The sequence below is a fragment of the Dama dama genome, chromosome 14 (genome assembly GCF_033118175.1).
Source record: "Dama dama isolate Ldn47 chromosome 14, ASM3311817v1, whole genome shotgun sequence".
Taxonomy (NCBI): domain Eukaryota; kingdom Metazoa; phylum Chordata; class Mammalia; order Artiodactyla; family Cervidae; genus Dama; species Dama dama.
Window position 1 is genome coordinate 57078499 of NC_083694.1, and position 24589 is coordinate 57103087.

Here is a 24589-nt window from a genome sequence, read left to right on the forward strand (position 1 = left end):
ATACAGCTTTGAGGGCCAGCAGGGCCTGATGGCAGGAGCTCCACAAAATTAGAGGAAATTAAGACTTCACTCTTAAAATATCTCATGCACCAGAACCAAGGGCAAAAGCAATAAATGGATGGCAGCCTGGACCAGACCTACCTGCTGGTCTTAGAGGGTCCCCTGAAGAGGCAGGAGAGCCAGCTGTGGCTCATCGTAGGGACATAGACACTGGTAGCAGACACACCAGGGAGAACTCATCTGAGTGAGCTCTCCTGGAGGCTGACACCTTGGCACCAAGACGTGGCCCCACCCAACAGCCTTTAGGTTCCAGTGCTAGACCACCTCAGGCCAAACAAACTGGGCAGGCACACAGTCTCACCCATCATCAGACAGGCTGCCTAAGACTTCCTAAGCCCACAACTGCCTCGAGACACACCCCTAGACATGGCCCTACCCACCAGAAGGCCAAGACCCAACTCCACCCACCAGTGGGCAGGCACCAGCCCCTCCTGCCAGGAAGCCTGCACAAGACCAACTTCACTCACCAGGGGGCAGACATTAGGGCCAAGAAAACTACAGTTCAGCAGCCTGCAGACCGAATCCAGCAACTCAGGCCAGACACTAGCCCGAAACCAGCTGGTGCCTGGTCCTTGGGTGACAAGAGGGGAGTGCACTGCTAGGACGCTTAGGACATCTCCCACAGAGGGTCACCTTTCCAAGGTCGAGAAACCTATTACACAGGTTACAAGCCTACTACACACCTATTACACACATATGTATGGTATATTTATTATGATATATGTAATATGGTTATTACATATGTAACAACTAACCTATTACATATATTTTTACGTATGTACAAACATACATAAACAACAATTTAGGCAAAATGAGGCAACAGTAATATGTTTCAGATAAAGGAACAAGAGAAAAACCCAAAGAACTAAGGGACAATCTACCAGAGAAAGAGTTCACAGTAATGATCATAAAGATGATCAAAGAACTCAGGAGGTTCTGTCAGTGATGCTATCTAACCATCTCATCTTATCCTTTTGCCTCTTCAATCTTTCCCAGCACCAGGGTCTTTTCCAGTAAAGTGAGAGTAATGATTTTAAGTGAAGAAACAAAAGACATTTCAAAAAAGATAAACAGAAAAAAAAAAGAGACCAACAGAGACTTCCCTGGTGGTCCAGTGGTTAAGAATCCACCTGTCAACGCAGGGGACAGAGGTTCAATAGGTGGCCTGGGAAGATCCCAGATGCCTCGAAGCAGCTAAGCCCATGCACCCCAACTCCTGAGCCCACACTCTGCAACAAGAGAAGACACCGAGATGAGACTCCACACATCACAATGCAGAACAGCCCCACCGCCTCCACTGCAGAAAGCCCGGGCGCAGCAACTAAGACCCAGTGCAGCCAAAAGTAAGTAAGTAAATTTTTTTAAAAAGGCCAACAATTCAACAAAAAACATCTCCTTTATTTTCGGACAAAAGACTTGAATAGACATGTCTCCTCAGAAGATATATAAATGGACAATAAGCACATGCAAAGATGCTCAACATCATTAATCACTGCTGCTGCTAAGTCGCTTCAGTCTGTCCAACTCTGTGCGACCCTATAGATGGCAGCCCACCAGGCTCCCCATCCCTGGGATTCTCCAGGCAAGAACACTGAGTGGGGTGCCATTTCCTTCTCCATCATTAATCACTAGGTAAGCGTAAACTGAAACCACAATGACGTTAATACCTCACATCTATTAGGATGGCTGTGCTGTGCTCAGTCACTTCAGACGTGTCTGACTCTTTGTGACTCCATGGACTGTAGCTGACCAGGCTCCTCTTTCTATGGGATTTTCCAGGTAAGAATACTAGAGTGGGTTGCCATTTCCTTCTCCAGGGGGTCCTCCTAATCCAGAGACTGAACCTGCATCTCCTGCACTGCCAGGATTCTTCACCACCGAACCACTGGGGAAGCCCCTATTATCATATTACAGTGAACTCATTCTTAATCTGAAGTACCTATCCAAATTACCAGGCAGGGTGTTTTTCCTCGGTTTAGCAGGAACACATTTTTTTTCTTTTTAATATTCTATAGGTGATTTTGATACATACTTCTAGTTAAGCAGAGGAAGCAAAGGAGGAAAAGGCAGAAAAGGAAGGGGGCAATATAATAAAACAAACGAGACGTAACATTAACAACCTGAGATGGACTTCGCTGGTGGCTCAGTGGTAAAGACTCTGCCTGCCAATGTGAAGACACGGGTTCGAGCCCTGATCTGGGAAGACCCCACATGCCACGGAGCAACTAAGCCCGTGTGCCACAGCTACTGAGCCTGCGTGCCCGAGAGCCCGTGCTCCACAACAAGAGAAATCACCTCAATGAGAAGCCCGAGTACCACAACTAGAGAGTAGCCCCCACTCTCCGCAACTGGAGAAAAGCCTGAGCAGCAAAGAAGATCCAGCACACCCAAAAATAAATAAATAATTTAAAAAAAAAAAAAAAACATTAACAACGAGGGAAACAGGGCAAAGAGTAAAAGAGTTCTTAATTTTTTCTTGTAATTATTCTATAATCATAACTTTCAAAATAAAAAGTTATAAAAAAAACAAAAACACATATATACCAGAATTACACGATTCTATTTTAGATGCCATTATTTCTAAACACTGATTCTAAAAATTCTAATAGGAAATCATGCCTATAAATTAGTCAAAACTGTCCTATTATCACCAGGGAGTATTCATGAGAGATCAGAGATTGGATGTGTTTAATCAGTTACTGAAACTTGCTAACACTCAAGTGTCAACTAATTCACGACAACCTCACCACAAAGGTACAGAAAAACATTCATCAAGTTGCTAGGCCTCCTCTCATCCCTTCTTGACTTTGCACTTAAAATATTCTAGTTTTTAAACTATGAAAAGTTCCCGAGTGACTTTGAAGGTAAATTTAAAACTCCATATTCTAAAACTTAATGATTCTTCTCTCCTCACTAACCTTCCTACCCAATCTCCCATCAAACCAGTAAGAGAAAAACAAGCTTCACCCTTCACTTCACTCTCTCCTTTCTCCCCTTTAAATTTCTCCAATCTCTCTAAATCTTGAAAAGCAGGAAAAGTAGACTAACAATTTTTAAAGTCATTTATGTGCAACACATAGTGGTAGAAGCTTTGTATACATTATCTTGTTTAATAATCAAGCCACCCACACAGCCAGTATTATCATCCTCATTTTATAATGAGGAAATAAGCAAGTTCAAACAATTCACACAATTAATAAACCACAATTCTGACTGAAATCTGTCTAGCTTCAAGATCCCTGTGCTTTTTATATCATAGTGCATTGCATCATACTTGTCTCATTTTAAGTTCTCCTTTTAGAATAAAATTTCTATGAGGTATAGAACCTTAGCAAATAGCCTGCCATCAAGATCCATTTTCACAATAATAGAACCTTGGACAGAAGTTTCTCAGTCATAGATTAAGAGTTTTTTCCCTCTCCTGCAGACCCCCAAATTACTTTTAACTTCACTTGTTCTATCTACTACCCCATTTAGACACATGTGCTCAGTCATTTACTCGTGTCCAACTCTTTGTGACCCCACAGGCTCCTCTGTACATGGGGTTTTCCGGGTAAGAACTGGCGTGGGTTGCCATTCCCTTCCCCAGGGGATCTTCCTGACCCAGGGATCAAATCCACGTCTCTGCATTGGCAGATGGATTCTTTACCACTGAGCCACCGGAGAAGCCCTATTTAGACATAAAAAACAAAAAAAGACATTTCTTGCTCGCTTCCATGTAGAAGCTTTTTCCATGAGCACGGTACAATCCAGTTTAAATTTCTCTGACCCACTGCTGTGTTGGAGGGTGGGCAGTGGTACCCAAGATCACTCCCAGGTTCAATGATTCACAAGGATGACTCAGCACACAGTTGTGCTTATAGTGATGATTTACTGAAGTGAATGGATACAGAGCAAAATCAACAAAGAGAAAAGCCAGATGGAGTGAAGACTGCGAAACCAGGTACACATTTCCAAGAGTCTTCTCCCAGGGGAGTCACAAGAGACACACGGCTCCTCCAGTCATGAGTTTTAACAATATGTGAAAATACTGTCCACAAAGTAATAAACTCCTTAGAGGTTCAGTATCCAAGGTTTTTCTTAGGACTGGTCACGTAGACACCCTCTACCTACTTCGTAGGGCTCCCAGAAGGAAACTAGGTGTTTAGCATAAACCACATTGTCTGTGCTAACAGTTTAGACAATGAACTACTCTTCATAGCTCTTGGAATGGTGGAAATAAACCCTCTCAAAATCCAAGTTACCAGACACCAGCCAAGAGCCAACCTTGCAGGCAGGGGTTCTAAGGATCATCATGTCAGGTCGGCTATGTCAGTTTTTTCTGTACCACTTAGACGTTCTCTTTGCAAACAATGCTTTGCTGTTTTGTTTTTGGTGATCCCTGCTTTCTATCCAAAATGTGTCCCCGTTTCCTATCATTTTAACTAAAATTTCCTTTCCTGAGATTTATATTTTTTAATAACTTATCAGCTACCTATGCCCAACTTTTAAAATTCTTTTACAAGCCACAAGTATATGAGATACATAATGTTAATTAAATTCTGTATCTATCCTAAAGGAGAATATTTGTGAGAAAAAAAATCCTTTTAAGGCTTAAAGACAGTTAAGTTACTCTTAGCACATTGGGACAATTATTCGATGCAATTTGATATCGCTGATCGTTTATACTGCAACAGACCCAGTAACTGTAACACTTTAGGAAGAAAAGAAAAAAGGAAGCCTCAGTTCCATTACATTTCCACACTCTGCCATGTATAGTAACAAGTGAGCTGCTAACCCTGTAGGAGTGCTATTCTTTTATAAATCACCGCCTAAAAACTAGACAGTAAACCCACGCTTCCTTCTTCTTGAAAGAAGTTAAACAACTCATGACATTTTGAAAGGAATAGAACATAACCTTGCTGTCCTCCTCCACATTTTTATTTTCGAGCCAGTTCCTCAGACTAAGTATGTGCTATTCAAAATAAAATTAAGATCATAAGAATATCTTACGTTAGCTTAAAAAGGGGAAAGGTTTTTAAATACACATATAGAAAGCCACACTTTCTTAGTTTTGGTTTATATCAGCAAATTAAGCAACGCTGGACTGCAAGTGACTTAGTGACTGATCTGTATCCTGATCTGTACCTTGAAATAGTTGCTGAAATGCCTTATGCTTTTTTCTCTACAGTCTCTCCCATTAATGTTTCCTGGCCTTAAATATACTTAATATGAGCTCCAAAGAATACAGAAGAGGGCTTCAATGAAGAACGTATCTAAGGAAACAGGAATAACAAAAATCTAAGAGAAAAGCATGAAAGTTAAATAATGTAATAAGGATAAATAAAACAGAAAGAGAAACAAATTTACAAGTTTTGAAATATATAAAGTGAAAAAATAATTAACAAAAAAATTTCATGTATGTTTTATATACAGCTTTTCTGGTGGCTCAATGGTAAAGAACCTGCCTGCCAATGCAGGAAACCAGGTTCAATCCCTAGGTCGGGGAGATTCCCTGGAGAAGGAAATGGCAACCCACTCCAGTATTCTCGCCTGGGAAATCCCATGGACAGAAAAGCCTGGTGGACTACAGTTCATGGGGTCGCAAGAGTCGGACACAACTGAATGACTAAACACACACATCTTATATACTATTTAGTTAACAACACAAACTATGAAAACAAAGTTTAAAAGGATACACACCAGAACAGGAAGGTGGGTTTGGGGTTTATTTTACTTCTTGCTCATGTTCTTTCTTTTCTATGATGAAATACGCCACTTTTACAGTAAGAAGCAAACTAATTTTTTTTCCTTTCCCCTTAGAGAAATGAAGGAAATGAGTAGTAAATATATGGCTTTTCACCCCCTTTTCTAGTTTAAAGATGAAGCAAGATATCTGTAATAAATGAACATTTTATACTTGTACAAATAACATAGGTTAACTGTCTTAGATCATTCTTCACTTTCATTATCTTCCCCAAAATTATCCTCCTCAAAGTAAACTTTTTTCCTTTCTGTATTCATTGCAAACAACAACAAAAAAACCTACATTCATATTATTGTTAAAAAGCTGTAACACCGAAGTTCATGCATTAAGAGAGACAGTTTGGTACACTGGAAAGCACAGTGGGCTAGAATAAGTCTTACATTACAGTCCAGCTCTGGCCGTGTCACTTAAACATTATTTAATTAATGTAAATAGGATGTAAGAGGATTCTTTTGTGGTAGGTTGTCTTCAAGATATTTCTCTTTATACAGTATCTGCTAACTGTAAAAAATTTTGTCAAATAATATAGACATAGAGTTGAAAGTGGAAGTTCTTTTTACATCTCCATTCCCACAACCAAAGAGCCGGAGAAGATACGAAGATGCTTTTCTAACAGACCAGCTGATAACATCTGTTTTATTCACAGCTGTCTGGACCAAAGGAAACTCCCCTGAATCTGACTAACAGACTCAGAGATTAAAGATTTTGAGCTCAGCATAGTTACTTGATAGAAATTTGGGTTTTCTCTCTAAAGGAAAGGCTTAGTGTGTTGCATTATATTCTTGCCTGGGAAATCCCACAGACAGAGGAGCTTGGCGGGCTACAGTCCACAGGGTTGCAAAAGAGTTGGCGACTTAGCGACTAAACAACAAAAAATGTGTTGCATATAACACAAAGAATGACCTAATACTTAGCAACCAACAGAGCAAACTAAGGTAGTTATTATTGCTCTCCATCCTCCCAGGCACATAGCAAAACTGCACCTTCCTCATCCCCATGGCATGATGTGATGACAAACGACTTGCTCTGGTCAATGAAATATAAGCAGAAATGATGTATGCCTCTTCTGGTTTTTAAAGTTTCCACTAGTACTTGATTCAACAATCTCTCCTTCCCTCTGCAATGCAATTGCCAGCATTCTAGAATGATGGTATAAGACTGGCAGCCTGGGTCTCTGGGTGACAAAAGTGAAGTCGCTCAGTCTTGTCCGACTCTTTGCGACCCCATACCGTAGCCTATCAGGCTTCTCCATCCATGGGACTTTTCCAGGCAAGAGTTCTGGAGTGGGTTGCCATTTCCTTCTCCAGAGGATCTTCCCAACCCAGGGATCAAACCCAGGTCTCCTGCACTGCAGGCAGACACTTTACTGTCTGAGCCACCAGGCAAGCTCAGAACAGGTAGAATCCCTCTCCCACCTCCGCCAAGACCCCCTCCCCCAGTACACACAGTGATCTTCACTGAATACGCAGTGTCAACGACAAACTTTTGACGTGTTAATCTCCTAAGATTGGGGTGGGGAGAAGCTATTACTAACCCATAACCTAGTCTATCCTAACTAAACAAACCAACTGACTCTAACGTTAATACAAAAAAATAAAATAAAAGCAAGCAGGAATTGCCAGTAATATTCTGCAAATACAGAGAAATGAACTAGCCCAACTGGATGGTAGAAACAATAAAGAGCTAATACTTACATAGCACTAATAACATGTCAAACATTATTCCTAAGCACTTTGCTTATATATCCATAAGCACTTTATTAATTCATTTATTCTTTATAACAACCTTACTAGATAAGTATTATCATCTCCATTTTACAAATAAGGACACTGAATTACAGGCATAAGTTAAGTAACTTGCCCAAGATCACACAGTTAAGGAAGTAAAGATTTAAAGCAAGGCAGTTTAGCACAAAAGTCTATGTATTCTTAACCGTCATGCTATAATGCACATTATAAAAACACAATAATTAAAGCAGTGTGATACTGACACATAATTAGGCAAATCAGAAAGAACAGAAAATCCAGAAACAAAACCAAATGCACACAGAATTTTAGTATACAAAAAGGTAAACACAGTTATTCAATAAGTGGCTATTCTGAAATCCCTATATCCTGTCAGCAATTCCAATTCAAGGCTTTTATTCTATAGCTATTCCTAGCATACGTTTAAAATGATATACATTTTTCATTACAGTACTGTTTTAAAACAATTAAATAATTCAACCATACAATGAAAAGCCATGCATTAAAAAAAAAAAAAAAAAAGCAAGCTCTTTATTTATTAACATGGCACAATCTCTAAGACAAATTAAGTAGGAGGGGTAGGAGTGAGATGCAAAACAGTCTACACAATATGCTTCCACTGGTCTTAAAAAAAAAAAAGACTGGGGGGATACACATGCATGCATACACACACACACACACACACCTCTGAAATATACACAAGAAACTGGTGGTTTGGATTGCCAAAATCTGACAGGTCGAGGAAAACGTGGTCGCAGAAACACTTCTGCACCATTTGATTTTTGAACTATATAAAGGTACTGAGCATTCAATAAATAAATAAATGACTTAAATCTTACAAGAGAAAAAGACTGAGCCATTCAGCAGCAGGGACAAATGCCAAAAGAATACACTGAGAGCTGTCATGATGAAGAAGCTGAGCAGCCATTACACTCCATACACCACGAGCTGAAACAGAGAAAGCCAGCTGGAAGAAAGAAAAACTGAACAGATGTACAGAGCAAAAAAAAAGTTGTCAAAACCTTAGAGCCCCTAAAAGAGAAAGATGGAGTATGCAGTCTTGATTTCTAATGGTTTACTAGCTTCAGTTTCCATTAGGCCCAGATCTACAATGATTCCCATCAATGGAGTGTCATGATCCCCAGAGTACCCACATACAACACATGTTTCCACTGGGGTTCACTCCACTGCTTCACCATTTCCTTTTTTTTTTCCCTTAAACTCCTACAACTATTCTATTCATATGAATGACAAGGCATTTCAGGAAAATTTTGAAGTGCCCTCTGTGAGAGAGGAAAGAAAGACTGATCTAACTGAAGAGCTAGAAATATCCAATCAGAATGCTGATAACTGTACCAAAATAAAACTATACAAAATACTTACCTATATATCCAGAAGCACTGAAATCTAGTAATTATACCTAGAAGAAGAAACCTAAATATAATATACTACTTGGTATTAAGGTATCAAAATTATCTCAGTCTTAACATTACCGTAATTGTTAAGTACATTAACCAACAAACATGTTAGAAAGGCAACTTTAAAAAAACATACTAAGCTATGCTTAGTCACTCAGTCGTGTCCGACTCTTTGTAACTCCATGGACTGTACCCACCAGGCTCCTCTGTTCATGGGGATTCTTTAGGCAAGAATACTGGAGTGGGTTGCCATGCCCTCCTCCAGAGGATCTTCCCAGCCTAGGGATCAAACTCAAATCTCCTCCATTGTAGGCGGGTTCTTTACCATCTGAGCCACCAGGGAAACCCAATTTTTCAGGACTTAAGATTTATCACATTCCCTCTAGACATTTTTACATATAATAATTATTTAATTCTCATAACTCTATGAGGCAGGGACTATTACACATGACTATTTTACAGATGAGGAAACAGATACATATAAAAAATTCAGAACCCTAAGAGACCTTAGAAACTATGTATTACCCCAGCAAGCTATCTATTTTCCACTCATGTCAAAATATTGGTATGTTAAATCATAAATTTAATCCAGGATTTAAACCTACATAGTCCAACACCAGCAACCACAATATTAACAGCATGCTTATAAACGGCACTGACTGCTGTATAGTTATCAAAAGCACTCAACTAGAAAATCCAAAAGTGTCAACAACTACAAGAGTGAAAACTGTTTATATCCAGATGAGGGAGCAGACAAAAAGTCATTCCTGGTAGGATAAATAATCTCTTAAATATGATTTTTTAGAAAACTATTTTCCTGTTAAAAATAATTACCTAGCTTTCTTTTATTAGTATTTCTTTTAAACTCAATTCTATAAAATACCTAAGGAGGCACAAACAAGTACACAAAGACTAGTCTCAAAATAAACAAAATGGTAATATTTATTAATCCTTGATAAAGTGAACTACATACGTTATATTGTATTTTTCCTTCTATTTTATTTTCATGAAAGCTCTGTGAAGACAGTGGAGCATCAGTGTAGAGTATATTTCCCCCTAGGTGCAGCAGAAACTTGGGAAAACCACAAAAGTTAAGTCAGGCTCTGCTTCTTATCAGTTATGTGGCCTTAAGGTAAGTAACATACTTACTCCCTCTCAGCTAAATGCCTTCATATGTAAAACCAGGAAATATGTAGAGCTTCCAAGGTTGTGTTGAGGATTAAGTGATATCATAGAATAAAGGGTCTGGGACACAAGCACCCAATCCTTTCCCAACGCTATCATGTTACTATTAAAGCACAATGGTTAGGAGAATAACATAAAGAGTTAGACATGTCTTACTATAAGACCTGTTTTCATTATTTGCCAAGGACTAATGAGATAACATCTGAAGCATGAAGTTTGGCACATAAATACTGACTATTATTACAGAAAATACTACCAAAAGCAAAGATTAACTAGAAACTAAACCTAGAAAGATAAAAACTAGACTCTAATTTTTTGTGCTCTTCTACTAAGCTGCATGTCCATGATCAACTTGTTTCATGTACCTAAGCATTAGTTTATCTACCTGTAAATTAAATACATCAGAATACTGAGAATTCCCTGGCAGTCCAGTGGTTAGAACTCCACGTTATCACTGTCAAGGGCCCAGGTTTCAACCCCTGATCAGGGAACTAAGATCATGCAAGCCGTGCAGTGTTCCCTCCCAAAAAAAAAAGTATATTCTACCTATGCCTGTCTGGCTACCAAATTCATAATTCATAAATTTTATCTTAAACCAACGAACATCCTCACATATATATACACTCACCCTCAAGGAAAAGAAATCAGCAGGAGATGGAGAAATTTAGAGATTCAGAGTAATGACCAAAAACAGCAAGTTCTACAGTGCCAGTTTAAGATTTTAGTAAGAAACATATTAATATCAAATACTTTAAATGAGAAAAAAAATATTTTAAAAAGAAACACCTAAAATAATGAAAAACAGTTTAAATTTATAGTTGCTACAAAAAACTGGAAATACTTTACAGACATTTTCAGGACCTGTCTAGCTCACAAGGCTTTTCTGAAACATCCTTCTCATACAGTGGTAGGCCCAGAACAGTCAAATACACTCTAGATCAGGAGTTCTCAATCAAGGGTGACTTTACCTCCAAGGGAATTTTGGCAATATCTAGAGATATTTTTTGGTTGTTACAGTTAGATGGTGAGTGGTACTGTCTGTCATTCAGCTGATAGGGCCAAAGCCACTGCTAAATTCAATGCACAGGGCAACTTCCACAAAGGATCATTCAACCTGAAATGTCAATGTTACAGAGGTGATCTGACCTCCAATCACAGTAGTGATTCCAATCCTGAGAATCTGCAACTGAGACTAAGAAGTCTCAGTTTAATATGAACCATCCTTTTGATCAGAAAAGATTACAAAAAAAAAAAAAAGGAAATCATCGTATGAATTAAATGTCTAAGAGATTAATAAAGTGAGCAAACAGGAGACAAAACAAGAGACAGAATAAATAAATACTGCCTGAGATTTTAGCAGCCTTCCACTTCCTGCTTCTGGGCCAGCCTAACTACATTCCTGTCCTTGAGTCTCCACTATCTCCACACAAATTTTCTGTGTGTTACATAACCTGCAGTTGGTCTTTCCCACTTGTAACCAAGAGTCTTATCCACAGAAAACTGCTAAGGGAAAAGAAGTAACTACAGACAGTATGTAATACCTATAGTTCAACATAAGTAAATCAAAAATAAATTTGATGAAACTTTATAATAGTAAAAAAAAAAATGGTGAGGTATTGAAAAAAGATCAATAAGAACTAACCTATAAATATAAGGAAAACAGGGAAAATAGGGCAAATAATGTGGAAACCAGGGAAAAGAGTCAAAATTTCCTAAACTAGAAGGACAACCAAAAACCAAAGACAGGTGGTGCGTTACATAAAAATTGAGAAAAAAAAAAAAAATTTGAGAAATAATCATTTAAGACAAACTTCTTGAGCATCTATGTACCAAGCTCTTAATCTTTAGGAGGAAGAATTTTATAGAACTCAATAGCATAAAAACAGTTCAATTAAAAGATGGGCAGAGGCCTTCCCTGGTGGCACAGAGGATGGGAATCCACCTGCCAACGCAGGGAACACGGGTTCAGTCTCTCGTCCAGGAAGATCCTACATGCCCCAGAGCAACTAAGCCCCTGTGCCACAGTACTGAGTCTGTGTGCCTTAACTACTGAGCCCCAGTGCTGCAACTACTGAAGCTGGTCTGTGCTCTGCAACAAGAGAAGCCACCTCAGTGAGGAGCCCGTGCATCACAACTAGAGGGTAGCACCTACTCTCTGCAACTAGAGAAAGCCTGCATGCAATAACATGCATGCAGTGCAACCAAAAAAATTAAGAAAGTACAAAAATTGAAATGGGCAGGGAATTCCCTGGTGGTCCCAGTGGTTAGGACTTTGTGCTTCACTGATGAGAGCATGGGTTCAATCCCTGGACCTAAGATCCCACAAGCTGCACCATGAGGCCAAAAAAAGAAAGAAAAAAATTAATTGAAAATGGGCAGAGAATCTGAATAGACATTTTTTCAAAGGAGACATACAAGTGGCCAACAGGTATATGAAAAGGTGCTCAACATCACTGTCACCAGGGAAATGCAAATCAAAACCACAAAGAACTATCACCCCATTCTGGTTAGAATGGCTATCATTTAACCCCACCCCCAGCCCCTGCAAAAAAAAAAAGCCACCAAAAAAAGCTCAAGAGATATCAATGATTGGCAAGAAAGCTGAGAAAAAGGAGCCGTTCTGCACTGTTAGTGGCAATGTAAACTGGTGCAACCACCAGTTTAGAGTATAGAGGTTCCTCAAAAAATTAAAAACAGAACTACCATAGGAGCCAATGATCCGACTTCTGGGTTTATATCCAAAGGAACTGAAAACAAGATTTTGAAGGTATATCTGCACTCCCATGTTCACTAAGCATTATTCACAATAGCCATGACAGAATACAACCTAAGTGTCCATCAAGAGATGAATGGATAAATACGTGTGTATGTATATTCACACAACAGAATACTTCAGCCACGAGAAAGAAGGAAATCTTGCCATTTCCAACAACTTGGATGAATTTTGAGAGCATTACACTAAGTGAAATAAGTCTGAACAGAAAAAGGCAAATATTGTATGATATCACTTATATGTGGAAATCTAAAAAAGCTGCACTCAGAGAAGCAAGAGAGAAAAGGGATGCTTAACAGGGGCTAAGAAGTAGGGGAATGAGGAGACATTGGTCAAAGGGTACAAACTTCCAGTTATAAAATTAACAAGTTTTGAAGATCTAATATACACCAGCAGGACTTCCCTGGTGGTCCAGTGGCTAAGACTCGGCACTCCCAATGCAAGGGGCCTGGGTTCCATACCTGGTCAGGGAACTAGCTCCCACATGCTACAACTAAGACCTGGTGCAGCCAAATAAATAAAAATTAATTAAAAAATATATATATATACACTCCAGCATAGTGATTATAATAATACCATACTATATATTTGAAAACTGCTAAGAGTAGATTTTACATGTTCTCACCACAAAAAAGAAATAGTAATTATGTGACTTGATGGAAGTGTTATTAGATAATGTTATAATGGTAATCACATTACAATACATAAAAGTATCAACAGCTGTATATGTACCTTAAACTTACATAATGTTAATTATATCCCAATAAGCTAGAGGAAAAAAAAGAGGAAGATATTTTTAAAATAAAAAGATTTTATATGCTAAGAAAAAAGAATAAACAGATAAATATAAAAGGATAACCATGACCCCAGACTTGAGAAGGTAACAGCCTGGTAGAAAATTTAACAGAGCTAAAGCCATCCTGACACATGCCATGGTCAAGATGACTTTTCTCTTTGACAACAGCTAATAATCTCAAGAAACCAATAACTTGAAATAATTAAATCAAAGAACTTACAAATCCAATTTTGATTAGAATTTTCCCAAACAACAGGATTAACTTCCCTTGTGGTTCAGCTGGTAAAGAATCCACCTGCAATGTGGGAGACCTGAGTTCAATCCCTGGGTTGGGAAGATCCTCCGGAGGAGGGAAAGACTCCAGTATTCTGGCCTGGAGAATTCCATGGACCGTATAGTTCATGGGGTCGCAAAGAGTTGGACATGACTGAGCGACTTCCACTTCACTTCAAAATAGAAAACGAAAAATAGAATGATAAAGACAGAATGAAAACATTATGATATCCTAAGACTTGAAAGTGTAGTTAAGCTAAAAATAGGGTAGTAAAAGGAAAAACATACTCTGGATAAGGAAGACAAATTCAAAGTAACTTTTATACCAATCAGTAACTGCAAAGAAAACCCAAAGCACCCTAAGTGAACAATGCAAAAAAAAAAAAAAAATACCTCTCTCTACCTGCTGAATGCATCAACTCATTTAAATTTATCGAGCATCAACTTTGTGCCTGCCACTGCTCTGGTGGTGGACAAGGTCAAGTTCCTGCTCTCATAGAGCCTATCATTTAAAGCAAGACTGTCCAGCAGAAAAGGAAGCCACAAATGTAAGCAAAAATATTTTACATATTATGGCAGCTAAATTAAATTTTTTAATCATTAAATTTTAATAATCTAATCTGGCATATAAAACACTATCATGTCAACATGTAATGAACAAAAAATATTAATGTGATATTTTATATTCTTGTTTACATACTGAGTTTTCTGAATGTAGTGTTATTTTAACACAGCTCTTCTCAATTAGGACAAAGAACATTTGCTGAACAGTCACATGTGGCTAGTAGCTGCCATACTGGACACTGACGACCTGGGAAGTGGGGTGGGGCTGCTTTTTTTCCCCCCCAAATCTTGTCATATTCTTTGACTATTTATAAACTGTCCGCATATATTTCTCTGATAAAAATAACTAAAAAGAGCTTTCTGGTCAGAGCAAATAGCAACTCCAACCATCTATTTTATGCAAAACTGGAAACAACCTACCATCAATATGAAAACTGAATAAACTGTGGTATATAATGGAATACTGAACTATATTATTTCAACATGGATATATCTCAGAATCACACAGGATTAAAAATAAAGTTGCAAGATGATATGTCTGGCATAGCATTTATGTAAATCTTTCAAACATACAAAGTTACAAACTGGTGATCACACACAAACACATTCTATAGATAATTACAAGTGGAATAAAATCCAACTATGTGGAAGGGAAGGAAAAACACCGTCAGGGTAGTGTCAACCTCAGGATAAAGAAAGAAGAATGGGTTTGAGAAGGTCTGCAAAGTGTATTCAATTAAAGCGTCACTGTCATTTTTTTTTTTAATGTGACATAACATTAACAATTGTTAAATCCAGGTGATGGGTACCTGGACATTCTGCTATATGAACTTTTCTGTATGTTTGAAATACTTCCTTTTAAAAAAAATGCTTTCTTCACATTTTATTTCTATTTCTGAATAGACCAGAGTTTATTGGTATCAGAAAGTTAACTTCTGATAAAAATACATATTTATCAAAGAAAATATTCTTTCCTCATACCTCCTTAAAAGTTAAATCTCAGTTTCACAGAATTAAACACAGCACAAGAATCTGGTCTTAGAATTATCTAACGGATTATCAAAGTTAAAAATACATATATTGATTCAAAAGCTAAACACAAGTCCCAATGCAATCTGGAGAGAATCTGGAACTCCTCTGTAGCATCCATAAAACACATCTTTTCACAGCTAAAAGGTTTACATTTACCAAAAATCAATGCTCAGAGGTCTCAACTACTGATGTAGCTACTGACTATGAAATTGTCAACATTAGGAATGTATTTACCAAACTTAATATCCTCCTCAGTGCAAACATATACAATAAATTACACACTTTATTCTAGATGCTAGTCACAAATGACATTTTTTTCTACAACATGTGGAGAAATAACAGTGTGAAATAACACCTATATATGCTTTAGATATATGTACTATATATAGGCTTCCCTCGTGACTCACTGGTAAAGTATCCAACTGCCAATGCAGGAGACACGGGTTCAATCCCTGGGTTGGGAAGATCCCCTGGAGAAGAAAATGGCAACCCACTCCAGTATTCTTGCCTGGGAAATCCCACAAACAGAAGAGTCTGGCACATTATAGTCCACGGGGTCACAAAGAGTCAGACGCAACTAAGCAACTGAGCACACACACGTACCTCTTTACAGAATTTTATACAATTAAAAATGCAAATTTCAAAATAAAAGAAAGCTACTATAACAAAAACCTTCAAGTATCAACCTTTCTTCCCCATAAGAAACAGATGGGTGATAAGAATTGTGCCGGTTAGCACTGTTAGTTTTAGAAAATGTTTTCTGAGTAATTACCTGGAACCACAAGATGCTAAATGGCACTCTTTAAGTCCTAACTCAGTATTATTTTAATTTGCTGGAATTAGCATAGAGAAAGGAATATGTTACCAAATTGCCTGTGTACATACTGTATATTAAGCCAGAACAGAACATTTTCTTTGACCTTGACCACATCAAGTGAAAGGTTTCTAGACCCTCCCTCTCCTTGGAAAGCAAGCCAGGGAATATAAACTGCCTGGGCCTGCTGGTGAGCTTTGTGTTCTGCTGGATCAAAAGCCAAAACTGGCAGAGTTCACTACAGAGGAGCCTGCAATCCCACCACCATAGACTCAGCACATTTATACCATGAAGCAAAGAGACAGAAAAGGCTCGATATAGTTCTTCTTTTTTTAAGCAACCAAAATTATACTTGGCATGGTATTATATTTAATAGGTATTAATCTGTACATTTGAGTGAAAGTTCAATTGAAAATAACTGAACTGAGAAATCACTATAATTAGTATAATAATCACAAGTTTATTGACTAAAATTATACCCTCAACCCAAAAATGCAGAGATTAATAACCAAGAGATATTTTACAAAATATGTACTTCTCCACACACAGACGCACAAAACAAGGCTAGTTTTTTAACTGTCTCATCAGTATCTACTCAAGCAGCATCATTCTTCGGGACAGCAACTCTGCCTAAATTATACCTAAAAGTTCTCTTTGCAACATTAGCACAGGCAATTACTCTTAACTGAACATAGAAATATAGAAAACACTCTGGAATGTTACATTAATTTTTTCAAAAAAAATTGTCATGTTACCTAAAAAGGAGAAACATCCTTATAAGTTGTATATTGCAATGATAAACTCAACAGATCACTCTAAGTGGCTATAAACATACCAATACAAAGAGAAAAGGAGAGGTATAATCTATCAGTGGGGGCGGGGGTGTCAGTCTTTAAATAAGAAATGTTAGTAATACTAAAGCTAAACAAAAAAAAAAACCTAAATCTAGAGGTTGAGCCAGTAGTTCAACACTATCATGAGATTGCAAACTGCACTGTGATCGCCTACTGCTCCCTCTGTTAGACCATGATAGCCAAGTCTCAATCCGTAGTCACAGAGTCAATATACAGATCTAAAGCTGGTCTCCTGTGTGCTCAGTCGCATCCGACTCTGCGATCCCATGGACTGCCAGACTCCTCTGTTCCTGGGATTTTCCAGGCAAGAATACTGGGATCGGTTGCCATTCCCTTCTCCAGGGGATCCTCCCAACCCAGGAGTCGAATCCTTGTCTCCTGTACTGGCAGGTGGACTCTTTACCACTGAGCCACTTGGGAAGCCTAACCCTGGTCCACCATGCTGAAAATCTCATCACTGGTCTCAAGATAGATGGGGTAAAAAGAAAAAACTAATAATCCTCCCATACACACACACATACAAATACATACGTACATAAACACAAACCTCAAAAGGAAACCAGGCACCACCATACCTTAACTGTAGAATCACAAATAGGTATCCCATCTTTGGCCTCTAATCTTTTTCAATTTGGACAAGCAGGATTTTATGGAGTTTAAGTGACCAAAAAAAAAAATAAAAACCACCTGATATTAAATACTTAGAACATGCTTGTCACACAGCAGCACTCAATAAGTGGCGATTATTTCTTCACAGCTTCTTCCAGGGACTAGGGCCCACTCTAGGTCTGTCAGCAGAACCATATGTCTCTTCCCTCCTTTTTTCCTGACACAAAATTCTTTCAAAAGTGCATCTCTCAACAGAATTTCAACATATAAACTTTTAGAGATTAAAAAAAAAAAAAAAAGGTTGAGGCCAAAGCATCTTTTCCTGACACAAAAAGGTGGTATAAGACCAGTGGACACTTGCATGTGGACACTAGACTTGGAACAAATGGATTTATAAACCAATTATAAGTAGAAGAGTCAATACATTATGCCTTCTGACAACTGACAATCTTTAAATTGCTTTTGATCCACCACTCCTCTTACTCTCACATTACCAACAGCTCCCAATGTGGGGCCCCAACCAGCAGCGTCCAGCAACACCCGAAAATTTGTGAGAAATGCAAGTTCTCAAATCCCACCTCAGACCTAAATAAGAAACAGAGTGGGACCCAGCAATCTGGGTCTCCACACAAAAGTCTGAGAACAGCTCTATATAATTTGGTGAAGTATCAACAGTGAAACTTCAAATTTATCTATTGCAGAAGAAATCTGTTAAGATTCATGAGGCTAACATTAAGTAAGGAGACACAAAAAGGTCTTAAAAGATGTTAGATGAAGGAGATTACAATATAAAAAGTCATTATATATTAACTAGCAAATAAATGTGCCAGCTTGAAATGAGGTCTCAACCTAAACTTTACATTTGCCTTGGCTTTTATTTCTGGTTCAACTTCTCTGAAGGAAGAAAAACCAGTACAAAGAGAGTAAGAAAGAACCAAAAAACCCATCATCCTAAGAGGATAACATTTAACCTCAAGGAAGGCAGGCCTAAGGAGATTTCAGAGTCCCAAAACTTCCCTATCTTTTTGCTGCTTTCTTAAAGTCCCTTAATAATCAAGGGTCACTTGAGAGAAAAACAGACTTAAAATGTAAATACTAAGAAAAAAAACAAATAAAATGTAAATACTAAGACAATTCTACACTTCAGAATGCTTTACGATAGCTTACATTTTCACATGAGACTCATAATATTCACAATCATTTTGAGGTAAATAACAGTGCCAACAACAAAACTACTGTTTATTACTTACGAGCCTTACAAAATTTTTTTTAATTCAACTGTTATGGTTGGAGTTATAACCACTTACTAATGTAAGACACGGCAACATCTGAATCCAATTCTACCTAATTTTAAAACTTATGTTCTTTAAATCTCTACACAATGGCAAGATGTGGAGGCAAAGGCTTGAGTTTCAGCACCATAACATAAAGAGCTGTGTGCTGAAATACTTGGGAAGTCACTCAATTCTCTTTACTTTGCATCTATAAAATGGGAAGATTAGTATCTGTCCTCATCTATTTCAGAGTACAGTTGTTGATCCTTGAACAACGTGGGGGTTGGAGTACCTACCCTCCAAGAAGTCAAAACCCACTTATAAGTTTACAGGTGGGTCCTCCACATCTGGGGTTGGCATCTGTGGATTCAACCTATCGCAATAAAACTACAGTACATATTTATTGAAAGAAATCTGCCTACATGTGGACTCTCGAAGTTTAAACCCATGTATTTCAAGGGCCAATTATAATTGTAAAGATCAAAATAAGATAAAGGACATAAAAGGTGTTCATAAGCTCTTTAAAAAACTACACAAATATAAATTATCATCATCCTTACTGACATTGATAGAAAAGAGTGAAGAGAGGAAAGAAAATGATACAGCATAGGGATAAGAAGCGGGAAAGATACCGGTTTTTCTTTCGTTTGGCTTTTATTTCCTTATTAAAGCAAGTTGAAGACCCTTAAGGAGACACTTCAGATTTCAAAATTTACCTGTGACCTTACTGTCAATTGGGCTGTAATAAAAGAATCTGTGCCACAAATTATTGTTACTTTTCTAAAAATACACACACATACAACTATATACTTGTATCTTACACAGATATGGAGGTTAATAAAAATGTAACAGCTGACTTACTTTTAAAAAGTTTAGTTCTCGTAAGAATCAGTGACCACTATACTAGGTCACCGTAGTTAAAATTCCCTTGCAAACAACCTTCCTGTTCTTTTCTACTGTATCATTTTCAACCTGTGGTGCTTACGTCTTTCATTCTACAAATAATAAAACATGAACTACAGATCCTAAATAAATAAATGAGACCACTTAAAATGAGCCTGATTTAAAAAGGGAAAAATTTTATTATTCAAAACTTCACAACTTAAGGTTTATTTTTAATAGCATTTACAGCAAATGAGTGAGAGAAGAAAGTAAAGTTGAAGTGAAATCACTCAATTGTTGCAAGGTATGTCAGATATTAAAAAAAGGAATGTATTCAACCCTAGATTACCAATCATGAAATGTCAGGTCACTGAAAAGGTTCAATAACAGAGTTCAGAAAAGTCGCAGTACTCACCTCTTTCATACCAAAAACAGCCCAACTATTTTTATTCCTTCTACATTACTTCACAAAAAGCATTTTCAGCAAAGCAAGTTATTATAACAACTTACATTTTAATAAAAAAAACTATTCTCAAAAAAAAAAACTATTCTCATTTTCAATGAGAAAATACCGAAAAATCATGGACTCTGGTAAAGCATTTCTATAATGTACACACATTTCTGACTACATACAATATTTAATCTACATTTAAACCTACATGTAAACTCAACAGTCTGTCAGGCCTAGCTTTCATATATGAAATTATGTGCTAATACACCAATACTGAAATTCAAGACAGTGATTTGCACACTGGTTGCCAGGTTTTTTGTGTAAATGTCAAACAATAGGTCCACTAAGCAGCTTCTGAATCTAACTCAATTTATTCATTCACACCAGAATTTATTATGTGTCTCTAAGCACTGGTTCTCACCTAGGCGCAATCCAGCAGTGTCTGGAAACATTTCTGGTTGTTACAACAGGAGAGGGTGGGGATTACCAGAAAGAGGTGCTACTGGCCTCTCATTAGTAGAGGCCAAGAATGATGCTAAACATATTGCAAAACACAGGACAGCTCCCAAAATTAAGGATTATCCACCTCAAAATGTCAATACTGCACAAGTTGAGAAACTCTGAGCTATAGAAGTTTATAAATACCCATCTGTCTAAAAATAGTACTCACTTCTTTGTTTACCTATTATTTGCCAATTCTGTTCTTTACATACTAGTCTCTGGCAACAAATTTACCATGTTCCCATCTTTTCAATCAACTTCTAACTTCCATACTTGTCAATAAAACCAATTTCAAAATCTTCTGTCTTTGATTCATCCTTATTTTTAATAATAGGAGGAGGAGGAATGGCCAGACCAAAACACATGCAGCCCTTACTACATGCCAAGCATATTCTAAGTGCCTTGCATACATTAACTCATTAACCTAGGTACTATTATTACCAGGTATTCTTATTATACTCATTTTACAAATGAAGAATCCAAGGCACAAAAACGTTAAATGACTTGACCAGGGTTACAGATAATAAGCAGTCAAGTCAGGTTTCAAATCCAGACAGAATGGCTCCAGAGTTCATAACCTTAAGTATTCCAAAGTCATCTCTCTTCTTTCATCCTCTATATCAGATCATAAAATCCTTAAGATCCACAAAGGACAGGGACCTTGTTATGGTCACAGCAGCATCCCCAGAGTCCAGTACATAATAGGTGCTCAAAAAACTTGTTTGCTGAATGAAGTATCTCTCAAACTCACCCCATCTGTTTTCATTGCCTCCACTCAAGGCCAAGTCTCTGAGCACCTCATACTTAGGTTTCTTTACATATCCTATTTACTAACCAATCAAGTGGAAGGATATAAACTCCTCTGCCACATTTTGAATAACTCAGTCCATAACCCAACGTAATCAAAGTCTTCTTCCCACTGCTTCTCAATTAGAATCATAATATCTTAAGAGTCAGAAGATACCTTGGAGATCATCTAATCTAACATTTAACAAGAAACCCAAGGACAGTAAGTGGCTAAATCACCCAGCCAGGTGAAGCCAGGATCAGTTCCTGCAATTTTTGTTCAAGGAGTCACTCCTGGAAGATTTACTTCATTCATGACAGATGTCTGCTCACTATTTCATCAACAAAATAAGTTCATTTCAATTGTCCACACTTAAGTTGTTTCTCCTGCACAGCCTGCCCCTTTTCTTGCTCCATAGATCCAAATCCTATCCACCCTTCAAAATCTCTTCCTATTCCCTTCTTCATGACCTCTTCCTTCTCAGAAAATCTTAGGTCTTGAATAGAAACTAAAGGAAGAGGATCACCATTGCCTACAGCGCCAAGTTTAATACATACTGACACCTTCCACAATGCAAAGCTACGTGAATCATTTCTTCCCTGAAAACTACTTACCCATTCTTTCCTCCTGCAATGCAGGAAGTGATTTCAATAAAGACTAATTTATATGGCACCTTCATAAAATGTTCATCTCTCTGGAAGAGAGGCTCACTCGCATCTTTAATAGTAGACATGTAACACTTGAATGGCCCAAATCACCTCTCTCTCTCTTTTTAAGAAACTCAGCTTGTTCACAAAATCCAAACCCAGAACTCTGATAAAACTCACCATCTCTTTCTCTGTGTAAGACCATTTGTCTTCACTTCCTCCAAAACTCCATTTCTAAGGAACACTTCACATTTCCTTCCTCTTCTTCCCTACACTATGCAGAAAAGAACAACCTTCTTTTCTCTTTTATTATTTTCCTTATGCCTGTTCAGTGAAAGTCCAGTTTGCTGCCGCAGCCAACCTCAACTATCCAGTCCTTTATATGGAAGTCACATCTATTTCTTCAGCCTCCCTCAGATCTCAGGGTATCTCAACTCCATGAAGGTCAGCTTTTTCCCTTCTTCCTTTAGACAAGTGGCCTCAAAAGGTGTGGGTGCAGCTAAGACCAGTGCAAAAAAGTCCATTCTTTCCTGGACTGCAGGAAAGAATATATTAGAACTCTTGTTATATTTATTTTTTCATCTCATCCTTTCTTAAATTCTGCTTCTGTGTACATTTGTAAGTTACATATTAGTACAGTGGGACAAACATAAATTCTTGGAGTATATGATCAAGATATATTAAAAATTGGAGTTGGAGACAACTTAAAAATACCTTGATATGAGGCCAAAGTAATAGGTTCCAGGCCATAGAGAGAATATGTTTGTATACATGCACACGATAGGCAGAAAAACTCTTGTTCCTACCCAAAGTCCTAAGTATGCCCACCAGCGTCAAACCCCTGCCAGCCATCTCAGAATTGAGTTCTACTCAAAAAGAGCAGAACAGAGGATGGTCTGGCAAAACCCTTCACTTCCACTTTGAAAAATAAAAAAAATTCAAATGCTGAGTTACTATCCTTACCTTTCCCATAGAAGGGGACTTTAGGGCAGTGTTCACGATCCTAACACCGCTCATTGCCTGGCTGGTACGTCTACTTCCCAGGCCACTACCTCCTGAGACTCAGTTCCTATTTCCCAATCCCTCAAGGCACAATTCACGGTCCCCTCGCTAACAACCGATTTATGCTAACACCTGGATTAAGCTCACACCTCGCTTCAGTCTCCTCTCCCCTAAGGATACCATGCACCGTCCCCCCCGACCCCCGAGCCGCACAGTCGTGTCCAGTGTAGACGACAGTCCATCCAAGATCCCTAAGACCACTTCTCTTTCCTCCTCCGCCCCCGGGAGCTGCCAGCCAGGCTGGAGACGGGAGGGGGGAGGGGTGTGACTCGCCTCCCGTGACTGGCCCAGATGGCAGCCGATTCCGCCCCCACTCTCGGGCACCCCTCCACCCGCTCGACCCCCTAGGGCTGCCTGTCTGCCTCCCACCCCGCCCCAACTCCACCTCCGGCCTCCCCCACGCCCTCACGCCGGCTCCCGGACACACTCACCATGCTGGGTGAAGATATTGAAGCCGGCCTCTGCGGTGCGCCCCACCAGGTCCCGCCTGCGACCGGAGGGCCTGGCTGCGCTGCTGCCCCGGATCCCGCGGGGTTGCGACTGCTGAAGCCCCGGAGCCTCCCCGACGCGGCCCACCTGCTGCCCCATCCCAGCGCTCGCTTACTCCCGCGCCCCCGACGACCCCTGGTCACATTCCTCCTCGGCTCCGGCCTCGGGGTTCCAGGCGCTGCTCCGGCCTCTCCTTCCCAACCCAGGCCCCGGCCCTGAGCGGTCCGGCCGCCTGCGGCTCCGCACCCGACTTCTCACAGCAGGCGCCGCGCTGCCTCCCGACGCCTCACAGGTTCTCCTTTTCCCTTCCCATCCCGCGGCTCCGCGCCCCCAATGCTGCCGCTGCCGCCGCCATCTTTAAACCACCGAGCACTGGGAGAGCGTGGGACAGAGCGTCTCCTGCCCGCAACCCGACCAGTCATCTCCGCTACTCAGAGGGCGGGCTTCCCGGCGGCCCCGCCCCGCCCCGCCCCGCCCCGCCCCTCCCGTGCGCCCCCGCCTCCTCGCAGGGTGGGTTCACCCCCACCGCCACCCCCAGTACCCACCTCTTTGGCACGTCTACAGCTGCTTCAGGTCTTTCTGCCCTTCTGTTCTTTCGCTGCAGCTCGGCCTCCCACGTCCGAATCC

General features: G+C 39.3%; 1 protein-coding gene across 4 annotated transcripts in view; it reads right to left on the reverse strand.

Annotated features, from left to right (window-relative positions):
- ABL2 (ABL proto-oncogene 2, non-receptor tyrosine kinase) overlaps window positions 1–24366 on the reverse strand; it is a 96837-nt gene extending 72471 nt beyond the window's left edge. For all 4 annotated transcript variants that reach the window (XM_061160823.1, XM_061160819.1, XM_061160821.1 and 1 more), the window contains exon 1: window positions 23905–24366. In XM_061160823.1, coding sequence (XP_061016806.1) covers window positions 23905–24061 — 157 coding nt within the window. In that variant the 5' untranslated portion in view covers window positions 24062–24366. The remainder of the gene's footprint in view (window positions 1–23904) is intronic.
- Between the last annotated feature and the right edge of the window lie 223 nt (window positions 24367–24589).